Raw genomic sequence first — 11,122 nt, 5'->3', positions numbered from 1 at the left:
ACTGATTTGATCAGTGCCTTTAAGGACTCAAACATTATTTCATCTGAGGTCAATATCAAAATGTTGTTACCAAATGGAGAGCTTGAACAGGGGGAAGGAAGTGGTGTTTTGCGGGACTGCCTGACAGAATTTTGGATGGATTTCTATGACAGCTGCACATTGGGAGTTGAGGTGAAAGTCCCATTCATCCGGCATGACTTTCAGTGTGAAGAATGGCAGGCTATAGCTAGAGTGTTTGTTGTAGGGTGGAAACAAGCTGGTTACTTCCCAGTGAAGCTTGCAATACCCTTTCTGGAGGAGATATTGTACGGCTCGACAACCAGTAGTTTAAAAGATTCCTTTCTTTTGTATGTCTCACAAGAAGAGCGATCTGTTCTCCTGAAGGCTTTGGATGACTTCAATTCAGTGGATACAGATGAATTGCTGGAAGTACTTGATGCACATGAGTGCAAGCAGGTTCCTACCAAGGACACACTGCTCCCTGTTTTGGCACAGATAGGACACAAAGTACTTATTCAGGCCCCAATGTTTGTAATCAAGTGCTGGCGTCCCGTTGTGGGTTCTGTAGCTGGTTTACTCCCACCAGAAGGACTGCATCATTTCATAGCAGAAAAAAAACCGACTGTAAAAACAGTGAAGGAGCTTCTAATCTTTCCAGAGGAGATGACAGCTGCCCAGTCAACAGTTTCTCGTTACCTGAAAAGGTACATTGGAGAAATTGATTTCAATTATCTTCAGCTTTTCCTGCGGTTCTGTACAGGATCCAATCTGTTGGATAAAGCCATACTAATTGAGTTCATAGAAACTACAGATTTCCTCCGCAGACCACAATCCCACACATGTGGATGTGTACTAAAGCTGCCCCTTGGTTATCACAGCTATCCAGACTTTCGCAGTGAATTTAACAGCATTCTCGCAAGCTCTATGTGGGTGATGGATGTGGTGTAGGTCAGTGTTACCCAACCTTGGTCCTCAAGGCACTCTGCCCTACACGTTTTAGGTTTTCCACCCTAACAGTTCATAGAAACACGGGTGTAGTTAACAGTAACATGAAGGAATGAATGTGAATGTTCAATAGACTGGGTGGTTAAGTTCTCTTAACAGTGTAGCCCGTTGTGCCTTTTTCATGTGCAGCCTTTTTTTTCATCTGGTCAGTAATTGCTTTCTTAGTTTCTCCCCCCAATTAAAATAGTAAGCTAAAGGGAATGTTCAGGTTTTTTGAAGTGGAGTTACCTGTAGTAGACAGCACTTAGCACTCTGATTTTGCAGAAGCAGCAGTGAGTGTTGGGGACAAAATAAGGCAACAAATTGCTTGGGGAATGAGACCACAAAACAACACCAGTTGAAAATACATATACATATTTAAATAATATTTTCAGTGCTTCACCTGGTAGGAATCCGTACACTAAACATAGAAGTGCATCTGTTCCTGCTGCACACATTGTTACTGTGTTTCTGGTTAGTGCCAAAATAAATTACTAATTTTAACATTCTAATACTTTTTTACTACAGGAAGAGTAACAAATATTTCCAATATAGCATACAGTAACAGTTCTACAAACTGGAAGATTGCTGAGTGCTGTCTACTGTATATACATACATAAGTACAACACCATTACAAATACCATATTCCAACTGATTAAGCATGTTCTATATTAAAGTATTTCAGATGTTTGCAGAAATCTTAATAGAAACAAGAATGTGAACCTTTATGTTCCTAATGGGTTTAGAAGAAAAGTTGTCAATTACAGAGATTGGTTACATTGTAAAGAGGTTTGTATAACATTTTAGAAATAACTGTTATTTTATCCTGTTATTATATGCAAAATACAACCTGTTTTTGAGTATGGTGTATTTTGAAAGACACCAGTAAACCATTCTCATTTGTACAAAACTTTGTCCTCTCTGTTCATTCTATACATCTTTATTAAGCATGAACATGTCTAATGACACCGCTGAAAGTTATTTAACTACTCATTCTGTAATGTCATACACGTGCTATGATTTTTAAGAAAAGAAGCCGTTCTTTATCAAACATGGGATTGCTTTAATCTATTCCACAATAACAAAATTATAGGCTCAAGAAACATTTGGAGCATTGGTGACACAACTATGATTCTACACTTTAGCCTACTTGGTCTTCTTGTCTAATTGATCACAACATTAGATATATTGCCAGTCTATGTGGTTGTTATCCAAGGTGCTCTTGTTTTTGTTAGAAATGAACACATTTTTGGTACCAAAAACTATTATGAACAACTTTTGATGCTTTAACAGTGTGATAAGTTTAACTCAATCCCAAAAGGATTTATTTTTTTCTAACCTGTATCATATTTTAGTTTAATACTCCACGCTTTGTAGCTACCAAGAGCAAGCAACACTTCATGATGAGTTAATTTACTGACATGGATAAAATGAAAATTATGTTATACAGTCTTTTCTGATAATTTTGATACAAAGACAAGATAACTACACACTGGAGAAAAACAATTACTTAATAATAAGTACATTAAGCTGTAGGAATACGTACTGAAGTACAAAATGTACTACATTTGTATGTTTGTGTCCATTTAAGTAGCCTCAAATAACTGTGAACGAACTGTATCCCTGAGATGAAAATATAAATCAAGGGCCTGGGACATGGTAGATGGGAATTCCAAGCTTGATTCCTCCATTATTATTGTGCACAAATCAAACACTTGCACATCACATGGGACTGAACTAACAAAAGTGCAGCTATTTTTACACAAGGTCAAATCTTCTGTCAGTGGAACGAGACAGTCTTCTGCACCCCAAAGGTGAGGGGCCATGTACATGACATCAGGTATCCCACAGGGCACGTTGTTATTCTTTGAGGGCCTTATACGGTGAGCATTCCAAACACTCCGGATGTCATTCAATACCTCCTGATGAAGAAACAAGAATTAGGTCAGAGCTGTAATACAAGGCATTTTTAAAATGGTCGAAAATAAGTGTGGTGCATCCTTAAATGAATTGAAAAGCAGCAATGTTTGGATGCATTTAATGAAAACCAAAGGAAGAGGGAGTGATTGCAAAAAAAGAAAAGAAAGAACCACACCAGGCAAACCACTGAGTTGTGGGATCTGGGTTTTATATACTAATACTAATCTTGGTCCGGATGCGCAAAGCTTTTCAACTTTATGCGCATAATACAGGTGACAAAATCAATATTTTTCAATCCCATGAGGGGATCCAATATCATCTCAGACCTGAATGTACCAATGATAGAGCGCTGAAGAGTTACTGATGCGTGAAGCTCTGACTGCTTTTGACAGACTGGCAGGACAGATCGGTAGCTGCAGCATAACTGATGCAGAATGAGCGCAGACAAGGATAATGTCCTCCGATCAGAAAAAAACAACATTTAAGTCGTGCTGACTTCTGATCAGTTCAATTGGCAAAGTGTTCCCTGATTTAAAAACTTTGGCTGGGTTGATGCTTCAGCCTCCATTACGCACATACAGAGCGCAGTTGACCTACTTCAACAACGTTAGGAATACATTGCATTTACCGTTCGGTAAAGGTAATGTCGTTTTAACTATGTAAACGATTATTTTGTTACCCTTACTGCTAAAACAGCGTAATTTAATGTAATTAATTACCACCACTAGTTATCATAATATGGGCCATTTACCTGAATGATTGGCATGAAGCAGAACTGTGACAGAGCTTTGTCAATGAAATCCCCAAAGAAGAATCCTTCGTCCTTCAGTTCTCCTAGAAGCTTGATCCATGACTCGACTCCTTCTTTTCTCATCACTCCCCACCAGCTCTCAATTCTCTGGTTTGCGGTACTTGCTCCTGTGACGTAGCTTCTGTCTCCTGCTCTATCATCCCCGTCATTTCTCCGTAAATCGCTGGAGGTCTTGACCAACAGAGATGGGCAGTAGCGTTACTGTAATCTGATTACTTTTTTCAAGTAACGAGTAAAGTAAGGGATTACTATTGCAAAATACGGTAATTAGATTACCGTTACTTTCCCGTAGGAACGCTGCTTACTGCGTTACTAAAACCGTGATTTTTTGCGAGAATGTCTCAGACAGTGACGTAAGCGAGTGCGCCGTTTGTGACAACAGCTGTGTGCAGATCAACAATGGATCACATATCGAGTGCGGGAGAGAGTATGAGCGTGCAGCGTTTAAAGCGTGGAAGTACTGACCTTACTTTGAGTTTGATTCCATAAAAAGTGACAAAAACATTAGGTCCTTGTGCGTGGGAAGAAAACTTCTTTTTACAGCGAAAAAAACCCCTAAACTTCCAAGCAAGCACCGAGTAGGCTACGACGTAATGGGAAACTCACAGAGAAACTCGCGGATTCTTCACTGACCGCGGCACACCTGCACCAGGGTAAACCTCCGCCTACCCAGTCCTGCTTTACAGGTGAAAATAGAGCAACAGGACCGCTGAGTCTTTGACTTTATTTATTTTCTGCTGTGTTTTACTTGCATCTATTTGAAAGAGTGAGTGTAAACACAAAAAATATTTTATTTTATGTGCTGGAATGTGCAGAAAATAGGTTTAAATGTTAAACTAATTTATTCAAGTCAGAGAATGTTGCATATAATTAAATTTTTGCTTGATGCATAAAGTTAAAAGATTAAAACTGATAAAACAAGTTAAAAAAAGAGACTTTTCCATTTGATTACATTTTGTATGATGGATTATGCAGAAAAAGTAGAATTGGGCTGAAAGATCTATCGCTTTATCACCTCTTCAGGTTGTAAATCGTGTTTTTAAAAAGTAACTAAGTAACTAAGTAATTAATTACTTTTGAAAATAAGTAATCAGTAAAGTAACGGGATTACTTTTTGGGGGAAGTAATCAGTAATTAGTTACTGATTACTTTTTTCAAGTAACTTGACCAACACTGGTGACACTCGTTCTCAGTGCATGTCAGTTTAGCTGATGCTTGGGTGAATGATGTTTTTAACGAACACCTTTTATTGCTTGTAATGCACAGACACACCAACAGAGGGCAGTAATATCTCTTCAACATACATTGTAAAATTACTATTACAACACTCCCACTTAATTTTACCATGGAGTTCACTTACTTGACTGCCATTGCTTATTTCTTTCAAAAAACAACATTATGCACCTATATCACGGTGTTACTAGAAAATAAACATTTTCTCTTTTGTTTTGAACTCACACAAAAAATGTACTGTGTCCATCTTAGACAAAACTATTATTCTTCATTACAGTTAAATGCTCACCATCTTAACATAAGCATAGTATAGGCATGTTAAGCATATGATAACCCTTTTAAACTGAACACAGTCCAATCTTCCCTCTGAGATACTCAAACTTTTGTCTAGGCAGCGGTTTGGTTAACATATCAGCCTTCATGTTTTCTGTACAGCAGTACTTCAGCTGGATTTGTCCATTTTGCACACATTCACGAATGTAGTGGTAACGAATGTCTATGTGCTTTGTTCTTGCATGATCGACTGGATTTTTTGCGATTGCAATTGCTCCTTGATTGTCCTCCAGGATCACTGTTGCTGTGGTTTCCATTCCAAGCTCAGTTAGTAGTCGTCTTAACCAAACTCCTTCTTGTGCAGCTTGGCTCAAAGCAATATACTCAGCCTCTGCAGTTGAAAGTGCAACTGTTGCTTGTTTCTTGCTAAGCCAACTGACTGCACCTCCTGCAAGTAGAAAGATGTTTCCAGTTGTAGAACGTCGATCGTCCTGATCACCTGCCCAATCAGCATCTGAATACCCAACCAAGGTTCCTGTTTCTGTTCTTTGATATTTGAGCCCCAGGTTTAGAGTTCCTTTCAAATATCTCAGGATTCTTTTCACAGCTGTCAGGTGTGTAGTGTTTGGGTTTGCATTGAACCTTGACACCACACTCACTGCTTGTGCAATATCTGGTCGTGTGGCCATGGCAGCATACAATAAACTTCCAACCATTGACTGATACATGCTTGGGTTTACAGGTTGACTGACATATCACTCTTTCTTAATTTGACATTTGTGTCAGCTGGAGTTGCTACTGGATTGGCACTGTCCATTCCATACTTTTGTAGTATGTTTTCAATATACTGCCTCTGATGAAGCATAACATGGTTTTTGTCCTTGTCTTGGACCACTGAGATGCCCAGAATGTAGGATAGCTCACCCATGTCCTTCATTTTGTAGTGTTTCTTCAGAGTGTCCTTTAAGGTCTTCATGCTCTCTGCTGATTCTGTAATCAAAATCAGATCATCAACATACACAGCCAATATTTCCAACTCCTGACCTGTTCTAACAAACACACACTGATCTGAAGTACTCTGTGTAAAACCAATACTTTTCATGAACTCTGTAAAAGCTTTGCTCCAGCAACGTGGAGACTGCTTCAGTCCATATATTGACTTGTTTAGTTTGCACACTAGATGTTCCTGCCCAGGTTTGATGTAACCCTCTGGCTGCTCCATGTAGATTTCCTCTTCCAGGTGTCCATTCAAGAATGCAGTCACAACATCCATTTGATGCACATTTAGATTGTTTTGCACAGCAAATGACAACAATGTACGAATTGAACCAAATCGTACAACTGGAGAGAATGTTTCATCATAGTCTGCACCATAAATCTGTGAATAGCCTTTGGCAACAAGTCTGCACTTGTATCTTTCCACTTGTCCATCACTGTGATGCTTAACTTTAAAGACCCATTTTGATCCAACTGCTTTGCGATCCTTTGGTAGATCCACTAAATCCCATGTGCCATTTTCTAGCAGTGACTCATATTCCAAATCAGCTGCTTCTTTCCACTCCTTTGCATTTGGACTTGACATAGCCTCTTCTAGTGTATTTGGTTCTGTGACACAACAGATGTTTGCATAATGATCAACTGTAGCTGCATCAGCAAACTCCTCAAATCCATATCTCTTTGGAGGTCTTCTGATCCGCTGATCTCCTTTTGCAGCCTCACTGGCGACAGTCTCCTCAGTACTTGTTTGTCTTTCACCCGTGTGTAGTGTCACCTCATTCCCCAAACGAGATCTTTTTCACTTTGTTTGCATTTAAACTCTGTTTCATTGAAGACCACATCTCGTCGAATCAGTATTTTTCCTTTTTCCTCATCCCACAGTCGGTAGCCTTTTGCATTGGTTGCATATCCCAGGAAACGAACTTTCACTGCCTTTTTGTCCAGCTTCTTTCTCTCTGTGTCTGGAACATGAGCATAAGCAACACAACCAAATACTTTCATATGGCTAATGTCTGGTTTTTTTTCATACCATCTCTGATAGGGTGTTTCGTTCTTTAAAGCAGATGTTGGGAGCCTATTCTGTATGTAAGCTGCAGTAGCAACAGCTTCTGCCCAGAATGTGTTTGGCAACTTTGCATGTGATAGCATGCTTCTAGCTGATTCCACTAGAGTTCTGTTTTTTCTTTCTGCAACACCATTTTGCTGTGGTGTGTGTGGTACAGTCATTTCATGGTGGATGCCTTGAGCTTTCAAATATTCTTGAAACTCTTTAGATGTGTATTCCCCACCATTGTCAGTTCTGAGTCTTATTACTCCCTGTCCACATTCATTTGAGAAGATTCTTTCAAACTCTTTGAACTTGCTCAGGACTTCCGTTTTTTCTCTTATGAAATACACTTTACAACATCTGGAGTAGTCATCAATGAAAGTCACAAAGTACTTTTTTCCTCCAAGTGACTCAGTTTGAAAAGGACCACAAACGTCACTATGCACTAATTGCAACTTGCGTTTTGTTCGTATTTCTCCCACTGATTTGTAAGGTTTTCTTGATAATTTGCCCTCAACACAAGCTTCACAAAAAATGTCCTCCTCTTCATTTGTAAAGCTAACTCCTTTTACCAAGTTTTTGACTTTTTTCAGATTTGTAGTGTGACCTAGACGCTGATGCCACATACTTGCTGGAACTGAAGCAGTTGACGCTCCATGACAGGTTGTGCAGTTTCCCTCAATATCCAGCTGATACAATCCGTCAGATCTTTGTGTTCCCATTCCATGGAGAGCTCCATTCTTTCCTCTTATGTAGCAATGAGTCCTTTTGAACTTCACTGTGTTTCCCTTCTTGGCAGCAGCTCCCACTGAGAAAAGGTTCATTGATAATTTGGGAACATACAGCACATCATACATTGTGACATCTTTTCCATTACTAACTCTGAATGACATTTTCATTGTTATGTTGCCCAGACCTAAAGCCTCAACTACTCTGCCATCACCGAGTTTCACTGTTTGTGGTTCTGAAAACTCTTGGTAGTTTTGTAGAGCTTCTTTATTCCATGTCATGTGTTTTGACGCTCCTGAATCAATTAACCATTCTTCTTGTTGTGCATCACTTTTACATGACTCATTTACAACAAAAGCTCCCTCATATGAGTCCTCTTTGTCCTTATACACCACGCTTTTAGCCTTGTGGGCCTTGTATTTCTTTTTAATGCTTGGACAATCACGCTTGATATGTCCTTCCTTCCCACATTTGTAACATCTCCATGAGTCGGAGCTGTTTGCTCCCACTGTTTTTGATCCACTCTGTTCATTTCTATGCATCTGAGATGACATCGCTGATACACTACTGGACACAGTGGTGTTGTCAGTAAGCACTCGCTTTTGTTCCTCATTTATCAAGGCTTGTTGAACAAACTGTAGTGTCAGACTGTCCATCTTTGTCTCCAAAGCAGTAACAACAGTTGCACTGCTGGAGGTCTCTGACCAACACGTTCTCAGTGCCCATGTCAGTTCGTACGAGCCTGAGGAAACCCCCACGACTCTCCACTGCTTCCACAAAGTAACTTCTGATAACCTTTGGGTCACTGTTAGTGTGTGCGGTCCGCAGCCAAATGATGTTGCGTGAGAAACCGTCGATGCATCCATTAATACATATCCCATATGGCTTTAGTTTGTCATAAGAGTCTATGTGCCACACAAAGTTAGGCCCCTGAGCAAAATATTGCCTCCTTCTGAGACGTCTGGTCTGGCGAACCTGGGAACCTACTGGGTCCAGTAAAGAGATGAGGATCCTGACGTCTTCTTTCTTGATCACAATGCCGTGTTGTTTGCACTTTGTAAACATCCACCGATAACCGTGATCCTTCCCAGGCCCTTGCAGTTGGTTCACAATAAAATCTATCCCGGCGTCCAGGTCGTACTTACGTCTGTAAAGCGACTTGGCTCTCAATATCCGGTTTAAATGTCTCTCCATAATGATGGTTCCTTGCATTGCCAGGCTTTTCAAAATGCATTTGTAGCTCATTCCCAGCCTGAAATAAAACTCAATCAGACTGTCTCTGTCCATGGTGTATTTAGCCTACTTTTATGCTTGTGTCTCTACGCAGCTGTCCAGGAATTCTATCAATAAGATGTGCGCACGTTATCTATTTCGTGGCCACAAATGCGTAATTCGTTGCCACGTTATACCCAATTCGTGCTCACAAATTAGCATTTCGTGCGCACGTTATACCTATTTCGTGCCCTCGAAATAGTATTTCGTACTTATTTGTGGCCACGAAATACTATTTCGTGGCCACAAATAAGTATTTCGTGGCCACAAATTAGCATTTCGTGGGCACGTTATACCTATTTCGTGCCCTCGAAGTAGTATTTTGTGGCCACAATTTATTTATTTTTTGTACCATGTCATCAGAGGGGCTCCGTAGACAATCACACAGACACAGGCCGATGGATGCATCAGAGAGCAACTGTGGATTAGTATTTTCGCCAAGGATATTTGGTATGCATACTAGGGGGAGCCAGGGATCGAACCACCAACATTCCAATCAGTAGCTGACGTACTCTACCACCTGAGCTACAGTCACCCTGGAAGGGTGAAAGGAAAGAAAAAAGAGAAAGTAAATGGCAAACAGTTGCTGTATAGCAATGCATGGGATATAAAAGAAGGTGAATGGAGGAAAGGTGTTCACTTTAAATACTGGTTTAGCTAAACCAAATGACACACACGGGGGAAAACAAAATGGCTGCCATATAACCAACTAATACAAAACAATTAAACAAACTTGAAACACCCCCCAGGTAATGAAGCATGTACACAGCAAAATCTCCAGTGTTAAATTAACACTGGAGAGTGTCTATATGGGTCTTATGAGTTATTTTCCAGTGTTAGAAAACCAGCACTGCTCAGTGTTAGTCTTTGTTAATCTTCAAAACTTACTAGGTTACTTTTAAACATATAACACTGTCAAAAGTGTTAATTTAACACTGGAGATTTTGCTGTGTAGTTTCATCCAATTAGGCTGTCAATGGTACTTCAGCTCTCCCAACCCTTTGCTAGACAGGAAAGAGAAGCCAAACCTCAGGTAGCTCAAACAAAGAAAGATGTATTAATATAACATAAAACAGAACTTTGACCTTGCAGTGTTAATCTGTGCACGCCATATAAACATTGGAAGGTGTAATAAAAAAAAATCGAATAAAGAGACAATATTTGACAATATTTAAAGCAGTGACTGCAAAGTAAAGTAAAGTGAATCAAATGGTGGGAAGGTGTGGCGCTTACCATGTGTGGCTTGCCATCACAATGAGAATGATGTCAGACAAACAACCTTTGATGATACATATTTTACATTTAATTTTTTTTAAATCCCCAAATTCAGAATGCTGTTTAGCTGTTTTCTTGTGACAGTACAAACTTGTTCATAGAAACTTCACATTACCATGCACCAACTGTGTGTAATGGTATAATAAAGGTAGAAATAGCACTAGAAAAGTGCAAAAAAAACCCCAAACTTTTCAGGACTTTCTTTTTCTACAAACCTGTGTTGCTTGTCTACAAACAGTTCTCTAACCCTCATGGCAATTTTTCTTTCTGATATCCTTCATATGCTGGGATATTCTATTAACATTTTCTTCAAAACCAATTTTATTCTGACCAGATGAAATGGAGGCAGGATATAATTCAGTTCATTTAAAATTAACAATGAGAGAAATTGCAAGGAAATAAGTCTATATCTAGATGGCTAAAAAATGGCCTATATTGTAACCTAATACATGACTGTAGAGCTGAATCTACACCTGTTTGGTAAAAGTCCCAGCAGAAAATAGATACAAATCCAATTCCATGAATGTCGCTGTAATTTTTTTTTCTTCTGCAATTTCCGTAGAATTATATTTCCTTCACAG

At 39.5% G+C, this 11,122-nt stretch overlaps 1 protein-coding gene across 1 annotated transcript in view; it reads right to left on the bottom strand.

Annotated features, from left to right (window-relative positions):
- The window catches only part of LOC121812132, an 18,321-nt gene extending 9,040 nt beyond the window's left edge, over positions 1-9,281 (bottom strand). Inside the window, exon 1 of the mRNA XM_042213443.1 lies at positions 8,684-9,281. Coding sequence (XP_042069377.1) covers positions 8,684-9,281 — 598 coding nt within the window. The remainder of the gene's footprint in view (positions 1-8,683) is intronic.
- Positions 9,282-11,122: the final 1,841 nt, after the last annotated feature.

Source organism: Haplochromis burtoni, unplaced genomic scaffold (assembly GCF_018398535.1).
Source record: "Haplochromis burtoni strain Fernald_Lab_line unplaced genomic scaffold, NCSU_Asbu1 Contig_10, whole genome shotgun sequence".
NCBI classification, from domain to species: Eukaryota; Metazoa; Chordata; class Actinopteri; order Cichliformes; family Cichlidae; genus Haplochromis; species Haplochromis burtoni.
This window is presented reverse-complemented; position numbering and strand designations above follow the sequence as displayed.